This window comes from Colobus angolensis, unplaced genomic scaffold (assembly GCF_000951035.1).
Source record: "Colobus angolensis palliatus isolate OR3802 unplaced genomic scaffold, Cang.pa_1.0 Scaffold10, whole genome shotgun sequence".
Classification (NCBI taxonomy): Eukaryota; Metazoa; Chordata; class Mammalia; order Primates; family Cercopithecidae; genus Colobus; species Colobus angolensis.
Window position 1 is genome coordinate 22,922,095 of NW_012110919.1, and position 24,579 is coordinate 22,946,673.

The 24,579-nt window shown below is 41.0% G+C and overlaps 1 protein-coding gene across 1 annotated transcript in view; it reads right to left on the reverse strand.

Annotated features, from left to right (window-relative positions):
- The window catches only part of ATXN2 (ataxin 2), a 108,365-nt gene that overhangs the window by 16,346 nt on the left and 67,440 nt on the right, over positions 1-24,579 (reverse strand). Inside the window, exons 13-17 of the mRNA XM_011936608.1 lie at positions 24,035-24,098; positions 22,993-23,145; positions 22,553-22,613; positions 1,999-2,183; positions 1,553-1,685 (exon numbers count right to left, since the gene is read on the reverse strand). Coding sequence (XP_011791998.1) covers positions 1,553-1,685; positions 1,999-2,183; positions 22,553-22,613; positions 22,993-23,145; positions 24,035-24,098 — 596 coding nt within the window. The remainder of the gene's footprint in view (positions 1-1,552; positions 1,686-1,998; positions 2,184-22,552; positions 22,614-22,992; positions 23,146-24,034; positions 24,099-24,579) is intronic.

A 24,579-nucleotide genomic window follows, 5' to 3' on the forward strand; every position in this document is an offset into this window, starting at 1 on the left:
TTTTGTATTTTTAATAGAGACAGGGTTTCACCATGTTGGCCAGGCTGGTCTCGAACTCCTGACCTCAGGTGATCCGCCCGCCTAGGCCTCCAAAAGTGCTAGGATTACAGGCGTGAGCTACCACATCCAGCCTGAAATCCGTAAATTCTTTTTTTTTTTTTTTTTAATAAGAGTCTTGCTCTGTCGCCCAGGTTGGAGTGCAATGGTGCGATCTCAGCTCACTGCAACCTCTGCCTCCTGGGTTCAAGCAATTCTGCTGCCTCAGCCTCCTGAGTAGCCAGGACTACAGGCGCATGCCACCGCACCCGGCCAATTTTTTGTATTTTTAGTAGAGACGGGGTTTCACCATGTTGGCCAGGCTGGTCTTGATCTCCTGACCTCATGACCCACCCGCCTTGGCCTCCCAAAGTGCTGGGATTACAGTCGTGAGCCACTGTGCCCAGCCTGTAAATTCCTAAATAACTCAGTTTTGCCTAGACATACTTGTTCAGGACATCTAAACTTAAAAAATAAAAATTTTATATTCTTAGCATTTCAAAAAGTTTAAAAGAGGTTTTAAAAATGAAATGTCCATGTAGCTGCATGTAACTGTCATCTCATTCTCATAGCAGTACACTTTTCAACTGTATGAGTAAACCAAAATTATCCCCTACTCCAAAAAACCAAAAATGCAAATAGGAAAACTAAATGACACTACAGTTCTCAGAAATATTCAGAACAAAATATCTTAATGAAATCAGTACTATTTAAAAGCATATTCTGAAAAACATTTGAAGCAATCCATTAATTCTATATCATAAGATATACAAGTGGACATTTAATTTTAAATTATCAACAGTGAAAAATCTGTTATTTTGGTACTTTAGACAGCTGCTAAGTTGATCTACACAAATTTCTCTGTTTAGTCACAAAATGAAGATGGGTTTTTGCTTATTATTGTCACATATAAATACTGCTTAGTTTTACATAAAATACTTCTCATTTTCATTTCAGCATTCTGTTTACATTGGTTAAAAAGTGTGAATCATGTCTAAAATATATCTAATATTACATAATATTCAACCACTTAAAATACAGCATGATGTAGAAACATAGCATTATCATTATAACAAACAGCAAAACAAACAAACAAACAAAAAAAACGAATGCCCGTGACCCACAGATCAAGTAGTGAAGCAGAATGTTTTCATGCTGGAAAACGCTTTTATGCTTTTATTATTATAAAATTCTCTTGCACATCATAGGATATACCAAAGCGTAATACTGATGAGGAAGAGGAGAAAGGTACCTTTCTCCACAAAGATGCTTTGCCATTATAAACATCATTACATTTTAGTTAAAGCAGGAGAGAGATCTGAAGACCAGGTACAGAAGTAGAAACTATTTGCCAAGACTTATAAAGCAAGTCAGGCAAAGAAATAAGTTCATCTTTTCCTTCAGATTCTTGACCCTCAATGTCATAAAAGGTCAGGTTATTCTTAGAGTATGTTTTCAGACACTTAAATTAAGAAGAGTCACACACACTGGAAAAGACAAACAAAGTGCTTCCTACCATACATCGCATGCGTCTGCTCATGAGCCCCGTACTGAGTTGCTGAAGAAGATACTAAACCAGGCTGGGCATGTGTTGGTGGTGCCATCATTCTAGCATTACCCTGTATTACAGGACTATAGACATGAGGATGCTGTGTTCAAACAAAAAATAAAGAAAGAACATCAATACTGCAAATAGAGCCAAGCAGACTTTAAAGATTTTTAACTCCATGGTTTCCAGATTTCCAGAAACAATTGTGAACTCTCAAATCTTTCTTGGCTGTTTCCTCTGAACCTGTTACAATGATCAGTAACCTTCGAATATATATTAAAAAGAGTCCCCAAGTCCTTATCTATCTACCCTACCATCACACAAAAGCAAAAATTATAAAGGAAAATCCCTTTACCATATTAAAAGCTTTTTTAAATGGTACAAAAATTAACAGTTAGCCCTACCAGCCTTACCTGAGACTGATAATGTGGCACATGCTGAACAAGGGGCTGATTTGGGAACTGCTGAGGACTATAGGCAACATATTGCGTGGAGTAAGCTGGTGGGGTGGCTGCAATCGGTGGGCCCGCTGCTGACACTGGATGCATCATGGCACTCTGATGATGCTGGTCTTGCCGCTGTTGGGGCATATTTGGTACTGCAGAAAAAAAGCACACTGCCTATTAAATAGTATCTCCACAGCATAATACATGTGTTCACATGGTCTAGGAGGTTCTGAATGATTTGACCCTGCATCTGCGTCTCTGATGCCATCTCATACCACTCCCACTTCTGCCACTCTGGGTTGTTTGCATATCATGCATGCTAGTCCTCAGCCTCAAACACCAGTTCCCAAATCCCAACTGGGATAATTCTGCCTCATCCTTCAGGTGTCAGCTTGAAAGCAACTTCCTCAGAGAGACTTTCTCTCATGGCCCTCAGACTTGATCAAGTCCCTGGAATAGTCTCTTACAGCATTTTGAAATCACTTCTCATATGATATTTTCTGGGACAGGCACTGCATTCATTTTGAGAAAAACAAAAGTATGACCAAAGAGCCACAACAGATCCAACGCTAACTTTCTATCTTCCTTCATTTCCTACCACCGATTCCTTGTAACACTTCCCATTCTTTCTCAAACCCAGTATAACACAGCACCATGTAGCATATAGCAGGTTTCTACATAATAGTTCTTTTAAAAGATTACTCTATGTCTTATCTTAAATCCACACAGGTGGTCTGTGTGTAAGGGCCTCTCCCTGTTACAACTCCAGTTAAGAATTCAGCTCAACTGTTGTCTCCAATGTGAGGTTTTTTTCCAGTTCCTCCAGCACAAGCTAGCTACTTTCCATGTGCCTCTTTCCTCGCACATTTCTTACAACACTATTGTCTGTGACCTGTTTCTGGTGTGGTATTAACCAAGCCACTTCAGGAAAAGAATTATGGAATGACTGCTTACAACTAGGTATAAGGCACAAAGAATATAGAACTTGTTCATAAAATCCTAAGAACTGATTATATAATTAACTGCAAATTTGTGGCTAAACATTCACTGACTGTTGCTGAAATTTGGGAGAGGTCGTTACATGTTATTTTATCTATGTGGAAAAGTAAACCTGAAAATTTTTTTACATTTTATCTTGGATGCATGTATTTAAAAAGTACCTCCTTTTGGTAGACAAAAAGCCACTGAAAACTATCACTTTTATCAAATGAAAGTTTGTCCAATTATGCTCACTAACTGAGCTTGAACTATTCACTATTACTACTTTGTTACTTATTACCTTCTCATATATTTAAAAAATAATTAAAAAGCCAGTCAAGTATACTATGGTGCTATTATTTAGATATGGTGCGTCTCCACTAATTTTCATGTTAAAACATGATCCCCAGGCCAGGTGCAGTGGCTCACGCTTATAATCCCTGCACTTTAGGAGGCCAGGATGAGCAGACTACTTGAGCTCAGGAGTTTGGGACCAGCCTGGGCAACATGGGGAGACCCTGTCTCCATAAAAAATACAAAAATACTAGCCAGCCGCAATGCTGTGCGTCTATGGTCCCCGCTACTCAGGAGGTTGAGGTGGGAGGAACATTTCAGACAGGGAGGCAGATGCCGCAGTGAGCCATGATTACACCACTGCACTCCAGCCTGGGCAAAGAAGTGAGACCCTGTCTCAAAAAAGGGGAGGGGAGGGGATAGGAGGGGAAGAAAAGAAACCAAGTCCTTGACTCTGCCTGTTATTTGAAAAATGTTAAAAATATTTTTATTCAACACCTCAAAGGATTGGAATTTAGTAAAGGAGCAGGGTAAAAACTAACATACAGACAGCAGTAGCCTTCATATGTGGTACTTCATAAGTAATTAGTTAGAAGATGCAATGGAAGAGAAGTCCCTGGGTTACATTAACATTAAAAAAGAACCTACCTAAGGCATACACTGGAAAAAATGTACAAAATCTTAAGGATAAACTTTATTTTTATTTATTTATTTTCTTTGAGACAGAGTCTCGCTTGGTCACCCAAGCTGAAGTGCAGTGGTGCAATCTTGGCTCACTGCAATCTCTGCCTCCTGGGTTCAAGTGATTCTCCTCCCTCAGCCTCCAGAGTAGATGGGACTACAGGGGAGCACCATGCCTGGCTAATACTTGTTTTTGTATTTTTAGTAGAGATGGGGTTTCACCATGTTGGCCAGGCTGGTCTTGAACTCCTGACCTCAGGTGATCTGCCCACCTCCACCTCCCAAAGAGTTGGAATTACATGCATGAGCTACCGCATCCAGCCAAGGATAAACTTTAATATGCTACTGAAGGTATACTTTGTTCTTGAATAGGAAGACTCAACATCATAAAGACATCAATCATTTCTTCTCAAGTTAATTTGTAAGTTTATTGTGATTCTAGCCTGCCATGGTGGCTCATGCCTGTAGTCCCACCACTTTGTAAGGCTGACACAGGCAGACTGCTTGAGCTCAGGAGTTTGACACCAGCCTGGGCAACATGGTGAAACCCTGTCTCTATAAAACACACAAAAATTAAGCCGGGCACGGTGGTGCTCGCCTGTAGTCCCAGCTACTTGGGGGGCTGAGGTGGGGGGATTGCCTTAGCTTGGGAAGTGAGGCTGCAGTATGCCCAGATCATCCCACTGCACTCCAGCCTAGGTAACAGAGTGACCTTGCCTTCAAAAATTAAAAAAAAAAAAAAAAAAAAAACCCTAGGTTTCTACTGACAATATACAATCAACGACAAAAAAACAATAGAATCAACAACAAAAAAACCCATCTCATTGGTTACCTTTGGAGGACAGCAGAAAACCAACTCATTATTTTGAAGACTGCCTTAAAAAGGGAAATGATTAATATTTTAAATTACTCTTCCTCAGGGTAACCAAACAGCTGGATATGGTAAAGTTTTTCTTTATAAAAATATTCCAGGTAATAATTGAAGAAGGGATGAAAGAAAAAGAATGTCACCATTCTGTAACCCCTAAGGAAATAATGGATCTTGGGCGAGACAATTATCAATGGCTGCTAAAAGACAACAACAAAAAAGTAAGGCACTAAAGGGAAATAAACATCTAGGAACTCACTGGCTACTCCTATCAGGAAAAAGACTGATTACATTACATGACTCCTCACTGAAAGTACATACATCTGTGAAACAATGGGGGAAAAAAAAATCTTACCAAGCCTCCATTATCTACTATCCATTTACAAAGATTACAGGGGACAGAAGTCTACTTTAAATATCAACACAAGGATACAGTCAGCAAAATTCAGATGGTAGGAAAAAAATACAAGGCAAGTTGGACTGTACAAAGATATGAAGAAGACAAAAACTAAGGGAAAAACTATAATTAAAACTATGAGGGCTGAGTGCAGTGGCTCACGCCTGTAATACTGGCACCTTGGGAGCCAAGGCGAGCAGACTGCTTGAGCTCAGGAATTCAAAACCTTGTCTCTACAAAAAATACAAAAATTAGCCAGGTATGGCGGCATGCACCTTTAGTCCCAGCTACTTGGGAGGATCACCTGAGTCCACTTGGTCAAGACTGCACTGAGCTGAGATCATGCCACTGCACTCCAGCTCAGGTGACAGAGTTAGACTCTGTCTCAAAAAACAAACAAAAAAACCTATGACTTGGCTGGGTGTGATGGCTCATCCAGCACCTCCTAAAGTGCTTGCCTGTAATCCCAGCACTTTAGGAGGCTGAGGTGGAAAGATATCTTAAGCCCTGGAGTTTAGGACCAGCCTGGGCAAGATAGCAAGACGGTGAGACACTCTCTCAAAAAAACAGACAAAAAACAAAGAAGAAGAAAGACAAGACAAGAAAAGAAAAGTTGGCAAGGTGGCATGTGCCTGTAGTCACAGCTGCTTGAGAGGCTGAGGAGGGAGGATCTCTTGAGACCAGGAATTCGAAGCAGCAGTGAGCTATGATTGCACTACTGCACTCCAAGCCTGGGCAACAAAGCGAGACCCCATCTCAAAAACAAAAACCAAAACCAAAACCGACTTCAAGATACACATTAAAATGTTGGTGGATAAACGGATGCAATGTCTAGAATTTGCTTCAAAATAATCCAGTGGTCATATAGCTTAAGAGACAATGGGTAGGAATGAAACATGACTGGCCTAGGTTATTAATGTCTCAAAACGTTCATAATAAAAAGTTACCACAAGGCTGGGAGTGGTGACTCACACCTCTAATCCCAGCACTTTGGGAGGCCGAGGTGGGTGGATCATTTGAGGTCAGGAGTTCAAGACCAGGCTGGCCAACATGGTGAAACCCCATCTCTATTAAAAATACAAAAGCTGGGCTACTTGGGAGGCTGAGGCAGGAGAACTCCTTGAACTCCAGAAGGGGAGGTTGCAGTGAGTTGAGATTGTGCCACTGTACTCCAGCCTAGGTGACAGAGTAAGACTCCATCTCAAAAAAAAAAAAAAAAGTTACCACAATATGAAACAATTACAAAAAAAAAAGACTTCAACATATAAACAAATCCAATTTGCAAGCCTGATTTGGACCCTAATTGGAACAAATTAATTGTAAAAACATTTATCTTTTCTGTGGGATTTTTTTTTTTTTAAAGAGGGAGTCTTGCTCTGTCACCCAGGCTGGAGTACAGGGGCACGATCTCAGCTCAACTACAACTTCCACCTCCCAGGCTCAAGCAATTCTTCTGCCTCAGTCTCCCAAGTAGTTAGAATTACAGGTGCCTGCCACCGGGCCCAGCCAAGATATATTTTAAAGATCAGTTGGTTTTAAAAAGGCAACTGATTTTTTTAGTAGTAATTTTAGAGTTCATATGGAAAAATAAACAAAATTCAAGGTAACCTGAAAAAACAAAAAAATCAGTGTTGGCAGTGAGTGGAGGAAAAGGTAATCCTATTAGATTAGTGAAGCAGAGTGAAAAATCCAGAAACAAATTCAACCACAAATGGGACACTTGGTATATGATAAAATGACATTTCATAACAGTTTGTACGACCATAATGGAATTACATTATTATCTATCTATCCATGCGCGCGGGCACGACACACACACACACACACTTGCACTTTAAATACAGGGTCTCCTTCTGTCACCCAGGCTGGAGTACAGTGGTGCAATCACAGCTCACTGCAGCTTTAAACTACTGGGCACAAGCAATCCTCCTTCCTCAGCCTCTCAAGTAGTTAGGACTACAGGTGTGTGCCACCACACTCAGCAAATTTTAAAATTATTTTGTAGATATGGGGTATTCCTACATCACCCAGGTTGGTCTTGAACTCCTGGCCTCAAGCGATCCTCCTGCCTTGGCCTCCCAAAGCTCTGAGGTTACGGGTATGAGTCGCTGTACCTGGTCAATATGATATACTTAGTAGATGATAAAAAAGTATTTGAACATAATCCAACAACCATTCATGATTAAAAAGAACTAACAACCCCACCTCTCTGCAAATTAGGAACTGAAGTAACACCTAACTCTATGCTTAATAGTGAAAGACAGTTTCACCCCTAAGAATGGAAGCATGGCAAAATCTCATGCTTTTTTCAGTAACGCACCAGTACAATAAGGCCAAAAAAAAAAAAAAAAACCAACAACAACAAAACCACCAACATGGTGATTAGATCATGACTGTATGTTTAAGTCTTAAAGGACTGCCAGAAACAGTGGGCTTACCAACACATCAAGATACAAGATCAAATTAAAAAATCAAGTACATCTCTATTTACGAATAAACAAATGGAAGTTTTTAAAACATCACTCATAACAGCACAAAACAGATGAAATACTAAGGGATAAATTTAAGAAAGTGGCACAAAATTGATACAAAGAAAACTAGAAAACACTGGTGAAACTTAAGACTTAAGTAAATGGAGCAGTATATGATGACATCAATGAAGATTCCATATTGTGAAGATATTTCTCTCAGAACTGATACAAAGATTCAGTGCACAATACCAAGCTGATTCTAAAATTTATTTGGAAATTCAAAGAACACAGAATAAGAACAATTTTGAGGAGACTATAAACGGGAGACTTATATGAACTGACTTAAAGGTTGATTACAAAGTAACAGCAATAAAGAGAGAATTGGCATAAGGATACATACAAAGATCAATACAACGAAACAGTTCACAAATAGACATATATACGTATATGGTCAACTGAATTCAATAAAGCTGGGCACAGTGGCTCATGCTTGTAATCCCAGAACTTTGGGAGGCTGAGACGAGCAGAACACCTGAGGTCAGGAGTTCGAGACTAGCCTGGCCAACATGGTGAAACCCTGTCTCTACTAGAAATACACAAACAAAATTAGCCAGGCATGCTGGCAGGCACCTGTAGTCCCAGCTAATTGGGAGGCTGAGGCAGGAGAATGGCGTGAACCTGGGAGGCGGAGCTAGCAGTGAGCCGAGATCCAGCCACTGCACTCCAGCCTGGGCAAAAGAGCGAGACTCCATCTAAACAAACAAAAAAAAAAAACAAAAAAAATTAGCTGGGCCTGTAGTGGCGGGCACCTGTAATCCCAGCTACTCAGAAGGCTGAGGCAGAATTGCTTGACCCTGGAAGTGGAGGTTGCAGTGAGCCAAGGTCACACTACTGCACTCCAGCCTGGGTGACAATATCGAGACTCTTGTTTCAAAAAGAGAAAAAAAATAAAGCCATCAATGTAAAACAGAAGCTGGTGCCAGAGAAACTGAGTAAATATTTATGGTGGAGAAAATGAAGCTCGACCTTTACATCACACCCTACACAAAACCTAACTGAAATCAAACATACACCTAACCATAAAAACATTCATAACCTAGGGTAGGTAAAAGATTTCTTATTATGATACAAAAAAGCATGAACCTTAAGAGAAAAGCTTGATAAATAAGGCTTCAATTAAAATTAACAATACTGGCTCTTCAAAAAAACTGCAGACTGGGAGAAAATATTCACAATACCTGCATCTGAAAAAGGATTTGTAACCAGAATATATAAATAACTTAAAATAATTTACTAAAAGCAGTAACTTTACTTTTCACAGCAGGAAAAGAAACACGATTTTTTTTTTTTGAGACAGGGTCTGGCTCTATTGCCCAGGCTGGAGTGCAGTGGTGCAATCTCAGCTCACTGCAGCCTCCATCTCGCCTCCATCACCCCTCAAACCCCTCACAACCTCGCTCAAGCGACTGTCCCACCTCAGCCCCCCAAATAGCTGGGACCATGCTTCTGTGCCTGGCTAATTTTTCCTTTTTTTTTTTTTTTCAGACACAGGGTTTTGTCATGTTCCTCAGGCTTGTCTCAAACTCCTGGCTCAAATGATCCATCCAGGTTGGCCTCCCAAAGTGCTGGAATTACGCGCATGAGCCACTGCACCCAGCCAGAAACACTGAGACAAAAAGAAACGTTAGGACGGGCACAGTGGCTCACACCTGTAATCTCGGCACTTTGGGAGGCCGAGGCGGGTAGACCACTTGAGGTCAGGAGTTAGAGACCAGTCTGACCAACATGGTGAAACCCCATTTACACTAAAAATACAAAATTAGCCAGGCATGGTGGCGCATGCCTGTAATCCCAGCTACTTGGGAGGCTGAGGCAGGAGAATCGCTTGAATCTGGCAGGCAGAGGTTGCAGTGAGCCAAGATGGCACCACTGCACTCCAGCCTGGACAACAGAGTGAGATTCCACCTCATAAATAAATAAATGAAAAAAGATTTGAACAATTTACTAAAAAAAGGTTGATAGCCAAAAACACACACACACGACGAGGTGTTCCTCATCAGTCATCATCAGGGAAATGCACATTTAAGATCACAATGAGGTAACCATATGACACCCATAAGACCTGTTGAAATTAAAAAGATAAGACAATACCAAGTGTTGGCAAGGATGCAGAACACTTGGAACTTGCATATGAACCTGATCAGCTGGAATGTAAAATGATACAATCACTTTGGAAGATTGCTAATTTCTTATTAATTGAAATATGTATTTACCAGGCAGTGTGTGGTGGCTCACACCTGTAATCCCAACACTTTGGGAGGCTGAGGCAGGTGGATCACTTGAGGTCAGGATTTCGAGACCAGCCTGGCCAACGTGGTAAAACCCCGTCTCTACTAAAAATACAAAAAAATTAGCCAGGCGTGGTGGTGCGCATCTGTAATCCCAGCTACTTGGGAGGCTGAGGCGGAGAATTGCTTGAACCCAGGAGGGGGAGGTTGCCATGAGCTGAAATCACGCCACTGAACTCCAGCCTGGGCAACAGAGTGAGACTTCATCTCAAAAAATAAATAAATAAATAAAATAAAATAAATTTTTTAAAAAATAAAATATGCACTTACCATACCTCAGCAATTCCAATTCTAGGTATTTAACTAAAAGAAATAAAAACACAAATACTTGTACACAAATGCTCACAGCAGCTTCATTCATAATAGCCAAAAGTTGGCAATAACTCAAATGTCCATCGACTAGTAATGGGTAAATTAACTGTGGTATAATCATAAAATGAAATGCTACCCAGCAAAAAAAGGAATAAGCTGGCTGGGCGCAGTGACTCACGCCTGTAATCCCAGCACTTTGGGAGGCCAAGGCAGGTGGATCATTTGGGGGCAGGAGTTTGAGATCAGCCTGGTCAACATGGTGAAACCCCGTCTCTGCTAAACAAAGAAAAAAAAAACCCACAAAAATCAGCCAGGCGTGGTGGCACGTGCCAGCAATCCCAGCTACTTCGGAGGCTGAGGCAATAGAATTGCAGACCAATTCTGGGAGACTGGACAAGACTCCATCTCAAAAACAAACAAAAAAAGGAATAAGCTGATATTAACATGAAGCTCAAATTACTACACACATGAAATTATATACCAAGCTTGTCCAACTTGCGTCCTGGGACGGCTCTGAATGTGGCCCAACACAAATTCATAAACTTTCTTAAAACATTATTAAGTTTTGCTATTTTTTTGTTGTTGTTCATCAGCTATCGTTAGTGTGTTAGTGTATTTTATGTGTGGCCCAATACAATTCTTCTTCCAATGTGACCTAGGGAAGCCAAAAGATTGAACACCCCTGTTATATGCTGTTTGATTCCATTTATTAAAAAAAAAATCTAGGGGCTGGCTGAGGTGGCTCACATCTGTAATCCTAGCACTCTGGGAGGCTGAGGTGGAAGGATCACTTGAGCTCAGGAGTTCAAGACCAGCCTGGGCAATATAATGAGACGTTTCCATAAAAAATTTTCTTTAAGTAAAAAAAAAACAACCCTAAATTAAAAAAAAAAAAAAAAAAAGAAAGAAAGAAAAAGAAATCTAGAGAGGATAAATGTAATCTACAGTAAAAGAAGGTAGATCACTGGTTAACTGGAGCTAGTGGCAATAAAGTACAGTTGGACAGAGAAGAGGAACAGGCACAATGTTTTCCATCTTCACTGATGAAGCAAGTAGTTACATGAGCAAATATATTTGTCAAAACTCATTAAAATGTAAACATAAAAAGACGAGCATTTTATTGTATGTAAATTACAGACTAATAAAACTGGTTAAAACATCTTGGATAGTCATTTAGAACAAGATACACTGGATTCACATTTTATACTTTAAGATAAATACTAAAATTAGCCAGGCGTAATGGTACAGGCTGGTCTCAAACTCCTGAGCTCAAGTGATCCTCCCACCTCAGCCTCTCAGCTTCCCAGAGTGCTAGGAGGCAGGCAGATCACGAGGTCAGGAGTTCAAGACCACCCTGACCAACATGGTGAAACCCCGTCTCTACTAAAAATACAAAAATTAGCTGGGCATGGTGGCACACCCCTGTAATCCCAGCTACTCAGAAGGCTGAGGCAGGAGAATCGCTTGAATCCGGGAGGCGGAGGTTGCAGTGAGCTTGGATAGCGCCACTGCACTCCACCCTGGGCGACAGAGCAAGACTCCATCTCAAAAACAAATAAACAAACAAGAGGAAAGAAGAGCCTTTTCAACAAATGACGTAGGGACAATGGATATCCACAAGCAAAAGGAAAAACCTGGACCACTACTCTCGTATCATATACAAAAATTAACTCAAAAGAGACTGTAGACCTAAATGTTAAGAGCTAAACTATAAAACTCTAGGAGTTTTATGGGAGTTTCATAGGGGTGAATCTCTGTGGCCTTGAGTTAGGCAATGCTTTGTTTGATATGACATCAGGAATGCAAGCAAGAAAAGAAAAAACAAACATAAATTGAACTTCATAAAAATTAAAAACTGTGTTACAAAGAATACCATCAAGCAAGTAAAAAGATAACCTATAGTCTGGGCACGGTGGTTCGCATCTAAAATCTCAGTGCTTTGGGAAGGTGAGGCAGCCGGATCATTTGAGGTCAGGAGTTCAAGACCAGCCTGGCCAACATGGTGAAATTCAGTCTCTACTAAAAATACAAAACTGGAACAGGCACAGTGGTGCATGCTTATAATCCCAGCTACTCTGGAGGCTGAAGTAGGGGGATCGTTTGAGCTCAGGAATTCGAGACCAGCCTGGGAAGCATGGAGAAGCTCCATTTCTACAAAAAACACAAAAATCAGCCTGGCGTGGTGGTGTATGCCTATAACCCTAGCTACTTGGGACGGTGAGGCAGGAGAATTGCTTGAACCCAGGAAGTGAAGGTTGCTCCAGCCTGGGCGACAGAGTAAGACTTCATCTCAAAGCAAAACAAAAATACAAAAAACCATAATGACACTTCATAACCACAAGAATGGACAAAACCCAAACCAAAGACAGTATCAGTTATTTATGAGGATGTGGAGAAACTGGAACACTTGTACATTACTGAAAGAAATACAAAACGATGCAGCTGCTTTGGAAAAGTTTGGCAGTTCCAACATAGCAATTCCTCTTCAGGAGAAATGAAAATCTAAGGCCACATGAAAAAAATTTTTATTTATTTATTCTTTTGAGACAGAGTCTCACTTTTCACTCAGGCTGGGGTGCAGTGGTGTGATCTCAGCTCACCACAGCCTCTGCCTCCCAGGTTCAAGTGATTCTGATGCTCCTGCCTCAGTCTCCTGAATAGCTGGGATTACAGGTGCATGCTACCATGCCAGGGTAATTTTTGTATTTTTAGTAGAGACGGGATTTCACCATGTTGGCCAGGCTGGTCTCAAACTCCTGACCTCAAGTCATCTGCCCACCTCAGCCTCCCAGAGTGCTGGAATTATAGGCAAGAGCCACTGCTCCCAGCCTCATATGAAAATTTGTACATGAATGTCCACAGCAGCATTACTCATTACCAGAAAAACGAAATAACCCAAATGTTCATCAACTGATGATAGGTAAAAGTGGTATATTCAGGCCAGGAGCAGTGGCTGACACCTGTAATCCCAGCACTTTGGAAGGCTGAGGGAGATGGATGGCCAACATGGCAAAGCCCTTTGTCTACTATTTTTTTTCTTTTTTTGAGACGGAGTCTCACTCTGTCACCCAGGCTGGAGTGCAGTGGTGCCATCTCGGCTCACTGTCAGCTCTGCCTTCCAGGTTCATGCCCTTCTCCTGCCTCAGCCTCCCGAGTAACTGGGGCTACAGGCGCCTGCCACCACGCCTGGCTAATTTTTTGTATTTTTAGTAGAGATGAGGTTTCACTGTGTTAGCCAGGATGGTCTTGATCTCCTGACCTCGTGATCTGCCGACGTCGGCCTCCCCAAGTGCTGGGATTACAGGCATGAGCCACCACGCCCAGCTAGCCCTTTCTCTACTATTAATAAAACTACAAAAATCATCTGGGCATGGTGATGCATGCCTGTAATCCCAGTTACTCAGGAGGCTGAGGCAGGAGAATGACTTGAACCTAGGGAGGTGGAAGTTGCAGTGAGTCGAGATCCCACTACCGCACTCCAGACTGGGCAACAGAGTGAGACTCTATCTCAAAAAAAGAAAAAGGAAAAAAAAAGGTTAAAAAAAATTTTTTTTTTTTAAGTATTAGGTCGGGCATGGTGGTTCACGCCTGTAATCCCAGCATTTTGGGAGGCCAAGACAGGTGGATCACCTGAGGTCAGGAGTTCGAGACCAGCCTGGCCAACATGGTGAAACCCTGTCTCTACTAAAAATACAAAAATCAGCTGGGTGTGATGGCAGGCCACTGTAATCCCACCTACTCAGGAGGACAAGGCAGGAGAATTGCTTGAACCCAGGAGGCAGAGGTTGCAGTGAGCCGAGATTACACCATTGTACTCCAGGTTGGGCAACAAGAGAGAAACTCCATCTCAAAAAAAATAATAACAAAAACTTATCCTGGTGTAGTGGCAGACACCCGTAATCCCAGCTACTTGGGAGACTGAGACATGAGAATCGCTTAAACCTGGGAGGTGGAAGTTGCAGTGAGCCAAGATCACACTACTGCATTCCAGCCTGGGTGACAGAGCCAGACTCCGTCTCAAAAAAAAAAAAAGATTGAAATACTATCACATATCACAACATGGATGAGCCTTGAGAATACAGGTGAAAGAAACCAGTCACAAAAGGCTACACATAACATGATACTATTATAATAAAATATTCAGAACAGGTAAATCTGTAGAGAAGAAAAATAAGATTCGTATGCCTAGGCTGTAGGGAGGAGGGGGAAAGATGGGAGGGAAGGGGAGTAACCGCTAAAGGGTACAAAGTTTCTTTTGGTGGTGATTAAAAGGTACTAAAGTTGATTCTGGTGATGACTATACAACTCTAAGATTATACTAAAATCCATGAAACAGTATACTTTAAATGGATAAATTTCATGGTATGTGAATAATGTCTAAATAAAGCTATTTTAAAAAAATAAACAAATGTAAATATGCAAAAGTAAACATGTAAGGATAGATTTAAAAATTGTAATGATCCCCTACTGATGACGGGATGAGGGAAGATACAGGTGGACAGGACTGGGATATAAGCAAGACTTCTCTGAATGCATCTTTCTTTTTTTGAGATAGGGTCTTGCTCTGCTACCCAGGCTGGACTGCAGTGGCACAGTAATAGCTCACTGCAGCCTCTACCTCCTGGGCTCAAGTGATCCACCACCTCAGCCTCCTAAGGAGCTAGAACTACAGTTACATGCCACATGCTCAGCCAATTTTTACATTTTTTTGTAGAGATGGGGTTTTGCTATGTTGTCCAGGCTAATCTCAAACTCCAGTGCTCAAGCGATCCTCTCACTTCATGAGCTTCCCAAAATGTTAGGATTACAGGCGTGCAGACATTAAACCCAGCCTTCACGAATGGCATCTTTTTACATAATTTTCACTTTAAAAGCATACAAATAATTTGCAGATGAAAAAATAGCTATCTCTAAATATGAAAGACATACTCGACTGGATTAACTACCTATTTATCACACTGTCGATGTAACACTTAGCAACTTTAGAAGTTAGTACTGTGGAATTAACAAGGATGTCACACTCTGAAAACTGGCACTTAAAGAATTACTGAAACAGATACTGAGAAAAACTAATACTCCAAAGACATCTCAAAATTTATTCTGTAGTCTAACAATTAGATAACAATAATTTTGAAGATACTGTATATACTCTGTATGAAAATGTAAATACGCAGACCTCTAAGATGGTCCTTGATGATCTAACTCCTGTTTTCAGTCCCCTCCCATGCTATACACCAGGGTCACTCTGTATGACCAACAGTGTAGAACATAACTGATGATATGCCACTTTCAAGATTAGGTTGTAAAACATGCTGCAGATTCTGTTTGGGACTGTTTCTCTGAACTATGCATTTTGGGAGAAGCCAGCTGCCACCGTCATGACTAGAGCTGTGGAGAAGCCCACGTGGTCGACCAACAGTTTCGAATTTGAATGCACATCCTCCAGCCCCAGTTAACCCTTCGGATAACTGCAATCCTAGCCAACACTGTGTCAACAGTTTCATAAGAGACGAGACAGAAACCACTCAGCTAAGCTATTCCTGGATTTCTGACCCTCAGGAACTGTGTGAAATAAGAAATGTTTGTTTTAGTAGCTAAGCTTTGTGATAAATTGTTATGCAATATTATAATAGTTACTATTTTTAGTAACCAAAGCTTCAGTGTAAAATAATAAGAGATAAACCATGAAGTCATAGTAAAAAGTAAAAATCTTACAATGTTAACTTGACTTGGAAATATTAATTTAAATTTCTGATTTTAAAAAGTTCTCTCTCTTCCTTTCTTCCTTCCTTCCTTTCTTTCTCGTCTCACTCTATTGCCCAGAGCTGGAGGGCAGTGGCACAATCTCGGCTCACCACAACCTCAACCTCCTGGGTTCAAGTGATTCTCCTGCCTCAGCCTCGCAAGTGGCAGGGACTACAGGTGCACACCACCACACCCAGCTAATTTTTGTATTTTTAGTAGAGACAGGGTTTCATCATGTGGGCCAGGACGCTCTCGAATTCCTGACCTCAAGTGATCTGCCCACCTCAGCATCCCAAAGTGCTGGGATACAGGTGCCACTGCACCTGGCCTAACAGTGATATTTCCTAGTTTAGTCTGGAAAAGGCCTAGAAGCAATACTGTAACAGTAATTAGTGCCAATGACCAGATAATGATTTTTAAATACTATTTGCCAGCAAAAGGAAATCAGGGTACCTTGGAGGGATAGCTAATCAAGGCAAAAAAGTTTTGCAGGAGCCAACTTGAACGGGTTCCCATTCATCAAAGACGGGACAATGAGAGTAACAAAAAAGAATACATGATACAATGAATACATAAAAATCCATGCATTCATAATACTTTTTTTTTTTTTTTTGAGACAGAGTTTCACTCTTGTTGCCCAGGCTAGAGTGCAATGGCACGATCTCGACTCACCGCAACCTCTGCCTCCCAGGTTCAAGCAATTTTCCTGCCTCAGCCTCCGTAGTAGCTGGGATTATAGGCATGTGCCACCATGCCCGGCTAATTTTGTATTTTTAGTAGAGATGGGGTTTCTCCATGTTGGTCAGGCTGGTCTTGATCTCCCGACCTCAGGTGATCCACCCACCTCGGCCTCCCAAAGTGCTGGGATTACAGGCGTGAGCCACCATGCCCGGCATAATACTTTTTAAAACAGTAAGAATAAATAAATAAGAATGTTGGGAGAGGATACATCCTTTAAAAAAACAAAAGCAAAACTTCACTGTTGGGAAGTAACAAGGGCACCAACTCCTCACTCTGAAAATGGAAAAGAATTAAGAATGTATCCTGTCTTTCTTGTACAAATTATTTCAGGATAACCAAATACTCCCAATTGAAAACAACAGTCCTTTACAGAATAATTCCAGCTAATAAACACAGAAGAAAACTAGGAATTCAGAAATCACCCTTTACAAACCCCCAATTGCAGTGGTTTTCAGTGTATAGCCCTAGACTAGCAGCATTACTTGGGAGGTGGTTTTATAAATTGCAATAGAAATGCAAATTCTCAGCCTATGCCCCAAACCTACTGAATCAGAAAATCTGGAGATGGGATCAAGCAATCTGTGTTTTTAGCAAGCTCTCCCCAAGGGTTTATACTGCACACCAAAATTTGAGAACCATAGTCCTAAAGAAAAAAATGATGTTAAGCATTAAATTAATAATGAATTCGATAAAAGATTAATAGAAAACTTACAATGAGGAGGTGGTGGGATAGGGGAGCAGGGTATTACCAATTGAGCTCTCAATCATTTCGTAATTAAAAGTAGGAAAAGATATTGTGTGCCTCCTGACATATGATACAACATACACAGAACCATTTAGTATTTGTCTCCCCAACCCAAAATGAACTCAGATGTAATCAATGACATCCCAAGAAGAAAACAGAAAAATTGAGAATGCATGACATACCACAGAACAACTGGCTTCTGATACAAGGCAATAAGGGAAAAGGCAGGGGAACTACAAAGAGATACAATAAATGTAATCTATATTCAAAACAAACCAGCTGCAAAAATATATTCTTGACTCAATTAGGGTGATTTGACTATGTGTGGTTACCACTGAATTACTATCTATCTATCTATCTATCTATCCATCTATCCATCTACCTATCTATCTGTTTATTTTTTATTTATTTTTATTTTTTGAGATGGAGTCTTGCTCTGTCACCCAGGCTGGAATGCAGTGGTGCCATGTGGGCTCACTGCAAGCTCTGCCTCCCGGGTTCACACCATTCTCCTGCCTCAGCCTTCCAAGTGGTTGAGACTACAGGCACCTGCCACCAGGCCCAGCTAATGTTTTGTATTTTTAGTAGAGACAGGGTTTCCCCGTGTTAGCCAGGATGGTTTTTTTTTTTTTTTTTTTTTGAGACGGAGTTTTGCTGTTATTGCCCAGGTTGGAGTGCATTGGCTTGATCTCGGCTCACCGCAACGTCCGCCTCCCAGGTTCAAGTGATTCTCCTGCCTCAGCCTCCTGAGTAGCTGGGATTACAGGCATGCGCCACCATGCCCAGCTAATTTTTGTATTTTTAGTAGAGACAGGGTTTCTGCATGTTAGTCAGGCTGGTCTCGAACTCCCGACCTCAGGTGATCCACCTGCCTCGGCCTCCCAAAGTGCTGGGATTACAGGCGTGAGGCACCACGCACGGCCAAATTACTATTTATTTTATAAAATGTGATAACAGCACTATGGGTACTAAAGAAAAATTCCTGTTTTAAAAAAGATACACACTGAGGATGTAGGAATTAAATGACACGATGTCTGAGATTTGTTTTAAATACTTCAACAAAGGAAAAAAAAGTACAAAGGAAGTCAGTTAAACAAAATCTTTATAATCATAGAATCTGAATGATGGATAAAGCAAATACCCTATTCACTTCCTAAATCCTTACACAGCACATGTTCAGAGCTGATACTTTTGACTGTGTACCTGTTCTGTCTTAGTAGATATGCCTCAGTAGCCGATCGCAGTGGCTCATGCCTGTAATCCCAGCACTTTGGGAGGCCGAGGCAGGTGGATCACAAGGTCAGTTCAAGACCAGCCTAGCCAACATGGTGAAACCCCATCTCTACTAAAAACAGAAAAATTAGCCAAGCGTGGTGGCAGGCGCCTGTAATCTCAGCTACTCGGGAGACTGAGGCAGGATTAATTGCTTGAACCCAGGAAGTGGAGGTTGCAGTGAGCCAAAATTGCACCACTGCACTCCTAGGCGACAGAGCGAGACTCTGTCTCAAAAAAAAAAAAAAAAAATCAAGAAATGCCTCAGTAGAACTGGCTAAGATATCCAGAGTACATCATTTCTATTAAAAAGACAGTACCTCCTGAAATTAGAATGTAACTCTCCCATCAGAGAGCCAAACTGTCAGGCTTGTTCTTACTGCAGTAATCTTTAATATTTTAACAACAACAAAAGGTTCCCATTGCACTGCTTTAAGTAATCCTTGAGCCACAGCACTCCAGCCTGGGCAACAGAGGGAGACTGTCTCAAAAAAAATAAATAAATAAATAAAAATTAAGAAATGCCTCATTCTGGCTGAGATATCCTGAGTACATCATTTCTTTTTTTCTTTTTTTTGAGACAGAGTCTTGCTCTTGTTGCCCAGGCTGGAGTGCAATGGTGCCATCTTGGCTCACAGCAACCTCTGCCTCCCGGGTTCAAGCAATTCTCCTGCCTCAGCCTCCCGACTAGCTGGGATTACAGATGCGCACCACCACGCTGGGCTAATTTTTGTATTTTTAGTAGAGACGGGGTTTCACCATGTTGGCCAGGATGGTCTCGAACTCCTAACTTCATGATCCGCCCACCTTGGCCTCCTAAAGTGCTGGGATTACAGGCATAAGCCACTGCGCCCAGCCTCTGAGTGTATCATTTCTATTAAAAAGACAGCACCTCCTAAAGTTAGAATGTGACTCTCCCATCACAGAGCCAAACTGTCATGCTTGCTCTTACTACAGTAATCTTTTATATTTTAACAACAACAAAAAGTTCCTATTGCATTGTTTTAAGTAATCACTGAAAACAGCTACACCTTCTAGTGATACATGAACACCTTAACATTACATTAAAATGGCAGTAAAAAAAAAAAAACAACAAAAAACCCACTTTCTTCTCAGAATTTTTACAGGCCCTGAAAATAAGATTAAACTCTATAATTTGATTACATTATTTCAGGCAGAGTTCTTTCAACAGGTTCATATGTTCTAAGGCTAAAAAGAAAAAAAATAGCATACTGAGAAAATGAAAATTAAGAGTTTTAGTTAACATCCATGAAATCACAATTACATCAAACATTGAGAAAATCGGCTGGGTGCAGGCACTTTGGGAAATGAAGCCAAGCTGATAGCTTGAGCCCATGAGTTTGAGACCAGCCTGGGCAACATGGCAAAACCCATCTCTACAAAAAATAGAAAAATTAGCTAGGTGTGGTGGTGTGCACCTGTAGTCCCTGCTATCCAGGGGACTGAGAGGGAAGGATCGCTTAAGCCCAGGAGGTCAAGGCTGCATTGAGCCATGATAGCACCACTGTACTCCAGCCTCAGCAACAAAGCGAGACCCTGTATGCAAAAAAATAAATAAATAAAAAATTAAAACACACACACACACACACACACACACACACACACACACACACACAACACCCAAAAAACACATTGAGGAAATCTTATTAATTCAGGAAAAATGAAAACTTTATGTCAGAGAGGCAATTACTGGGCACTGAGAAATGTGTTTTCTGTATCAATGATTTTACTTTCTGTAGTTTCTCAACTGATAGAAATTAACCATTCTAAATTAACTGATTGGCAAAAACGAAACCCTTTAGTATTTTCCAACATTAAAAGAACTCTTTTCTCTTTTTTTTGGATGGAGTCTCGTTCTGTCACCCAGGCATGCACCACCACGCCCAGCTAATTTCTGTATTTTTAGTACAGACGGGTTTTCACCATGTTGGCCAGGATGGTTTCGTACTCCTGACCTCAAGTGATCTGCTCACCTCGGCACCCCAGAGTGTTGGGCTTATAGGTGTGAGCCACCACGCCTGGCCAAAAGATTTCCTTTTAAGAAAAATGGGGGATTTTTTTCTACGAAGGCTCTTTAACCACACAAGCACAAAATACTAGTTTATGCAACTAGATTATACAACAACTCCCTCATTTTAATGTAGAAACATCCATCTTTTTTTTTCTTTTTGAGGCAAGGTTTCACTCTTTCACCCAGGCTGGAGCCCAGTGGTTCAGTCACAGTTCCCTGCAGCCTGGATATTCTGGGTTCAATTGATCCTCCCACCTCACTCTCCCAAGTAGCTAGGACTCGAGGAACACACCATTACGGCTGGCTAAGATCTCTATTTTTTTTTTTTTTATAGAGACGGGTTTTTGCCATGTTGCCCAGGCTGGTCTTAAAACTCCCGGGTCATGCAATCTGCCCACCTCAGCCTCTCAAAGTGCTGGAATTACACGCAGAGCCACCAAGCCTGGCCAAAACAACCTTCTAATAGGATTTCAACATTGGTTGAAGTTAGTTGCCCCTCTGCTTCAAAAGAAATTCTGGCTTTGGGGAAATAACCATAGGTATATATAAAGCAAGGTTAGCAATCTAGTAAATTAATGTAGCGAACCCTCTTCTTCAAATTTAAGTTCAGATTTAAATCAGATTTCAGATTAAAAAGCTTTGGAATTACTTTTTTTTTGTTTTTTGTTTTTTTTTTTTTTGAGAGAGGGTCTCACTAAATTGCCCACATTGCTCTCAAACTCATGGGCTCCAGTCTTCCTCCAGCTGGGATATCAGGCATGGAACCACTGTATCCAGCCAGTTAGTCTGGGTTTTTTTGTTTGTTTTTTGTTTGTTTGTTTTGAGATGGAGTCTCACTCTGTTGCCCAGGCTGAAGTGCAGTGGCACGATCTTGGCTCACTGCAACCCCTGCCTCCCAGGTCCAAGCAATTCTTCTGCCTCAGCCCTGCCTAGTAGCTGGGATTACGGGCAGCGGGCGCCACCGTGTCCAGCTAATTTTTGTATTTTAGTAGAGATGGAGTTTCACCATGCTGGCCAGGCTGGTCTCAAACTCCTGACCTTAGGTGATCCACCCGCCTTGCCTCGGCGCTGGGATTACAGGCATGCGCCACCACGCCCGGCCAGTATTTATTTTTGAGATGGGGTCTCAATCTGTCGCCCAGGCTGGATGGCAGTGGTGCAATCACAGCTCACTGCAACCTCTACTTCCTGGGCTCAAGTGATCTTCTTGCCTCAGTCCCCCAAATAGCGGCGGCTACAGGCGTATGCTACCATGCCCAGCTAATTTTTTTGAATTTTAGTAGAGACAAGGTCTCTGTTGCCCAGGCTGATCCTGAACTCCTGAGTTCAAGCAACCCTCCTACCGTGGCCTCCCAAAATGCTAAAATTACAGGTGTGAGACATCACACCTGGCCTCCAATTACTCTTTTTGAAGAGGATATTATACAATCACAATTGATAGGCATTTCTCCTCTCCTGTTTTTGTTCATAAAATCCATGTGAGTATCTATGTAATACTGTTCATCAAAAGCCAAAGCATAGCCTCATCAAAAAGTCAGAGCTAAACTACAACTATTTATTCATTATAAACTTAGTTACTCAATTCATGCAGCATGCACACTACAAGCAAACACAGGCAGGATTATTCTCACCTTTACCTGCTCTATATGTCTTGGCTTGATTCACTGGCATGGGCGTCATAGGTATTGGGTATAAAGGCTTGAGAGAATAAAAAAAAAATTAACATTAGGCTCCTATCATAATAACAAGGTATTCTGTCACTCAGTTTTATATTGCTAGAGAGCTAGGCATGAGAAGGTTTCCTGATTTTCTCTATTAGTCATTTAAAAATTAGATCATACCCACAGCTAAAAGGAACAAACCCCAAACTAAAGTAAATCTAAACCATCTTTTTCACAGAAAACATTCTCAGATTTAGGTCCTTATACTTAACACCACATTGAATCTCTGCATGCCTCTCTGTTTCAAATGCCTATGCATAACCATCACACCCTCAAGTCACTGAAAACCTAAGAGTGCTTGCTGTCAGATACAAACAATTAGGAAAGCTAAGTGAACATCAAATTCTATGACTTACTTGCACGCCTGGGCTCACTGGGACTGGATACATCATATTTGGTGCAAAACAAACAGGCTGAGTATAAACTGGAGTTGGCTGTTGATGACCCACCATAGATGGGCTAGGTTGTGCTTGAGGCCGAGGTGAAGTTGGGGTAGTAGAAGGCTTTGGCTACAAAAACAACAATAAATTCAATTATTTCAAGGTAACAAATGAACTATTATTGCAATTTAAAGACTGATTTTCCCAATCTGTCTAATTTTACTTGCTTTAACTATTTTCCTTTTATTGAAAACAAAAACATAGCACATCAATTTGCAATTTCAATAAAAGAAAAAACATTTCAGTAGAAACTTAAAACTTTTCCAATTAAAAAAATATTAAAAACAGTGGCAGTGATTTTTAAGAAACTGATGGAAGTGTTTTTAAAAATTAAAAATAAGTATGCCTTATGATCTCAGTAGAATAATAATAATAGCAGTCATCTCTTGGTATCTGTGGGGGATTGGTTACAGTATACTACGAAGATACCAAAGTCTTAGAATGCTCAAGTCCCCTACACAAAATTGTGAAGTATTCGCATATAACCTATGTATATCCTCCTATACACTTTACGCCATCTCTAGATTACTTATAATACCTAAAACAAGGTAAATGCTTTACTGTATCATTTTGGAATAACGACAAGGAAAAGTCTGCACATGTTCGGTACAGATTATCCTAACCATATTTTTGATCCATGGTTGGTTGAATCCAGGATGTAAAACCCTCAGGCGCAGAGGACATATTTATAAACCTGATAGCCTAGCTAGCCACCCATCATCAAATTCTGGGTCAGCGAAATTCAAAGATTTGCCCAAGATCCCATCTAATTGATGACAAAACAAAGACCTTTTTTTAATGTTTAAAAAGTATTCATTAATGGTCATGTAAGAAAAAGAAAGAAGGTTGTTTTAGCATACTAAAACAAAATTCAGATGACAGGTATGGAAGAAGGACTACTGCTACTATTTTTTCTTTTTGGGGGACTAGATAACCTCAAAGAAAGTAATAAACCTACCTGAGAGAAGGAACGTGGGTTGAACTCCTTTGCATTAGGATTCAATGTTGATTTCCTAACTTGCCTAAAAAAAAAAAAAAAGGCCAGTGAAATCTACATAGACTTTATGTTGTTCTAAAATCTTCCATACCTGACAATTTTAAAAAAACTGCTAGGCTGGGCGCGGTGGCTCAAGCCTATAATCCCAGCACTTTGGGAGTCCGAGACGGGTGGATCACAAGGTCAGGAGATCAAGACCATTCTGGCTAACACGGTGAAACTCCGTCTCTACAAAAAATACAAAAAACTAGCCAAGCGTGGTGGCAGCACCTGTAGTCCCAGCTACTCGGGAGGCTGAGGCGGGAGAATGGCGTGAACTCGGGAGCCGGAGCTTGCAGTGAGCCGAGATCGCACCACTGCACTCCAACCTGGGCGACAAAGCGAGACTCTGTCTCAAAAAACAAAACAAAACAAAAACACTGCTAAACATAGATTTAAACTGTTCTCACTAGAAGATCACTAATCCTCTTTATTGAAACATACACACTTATATTGCCAATTCCTTA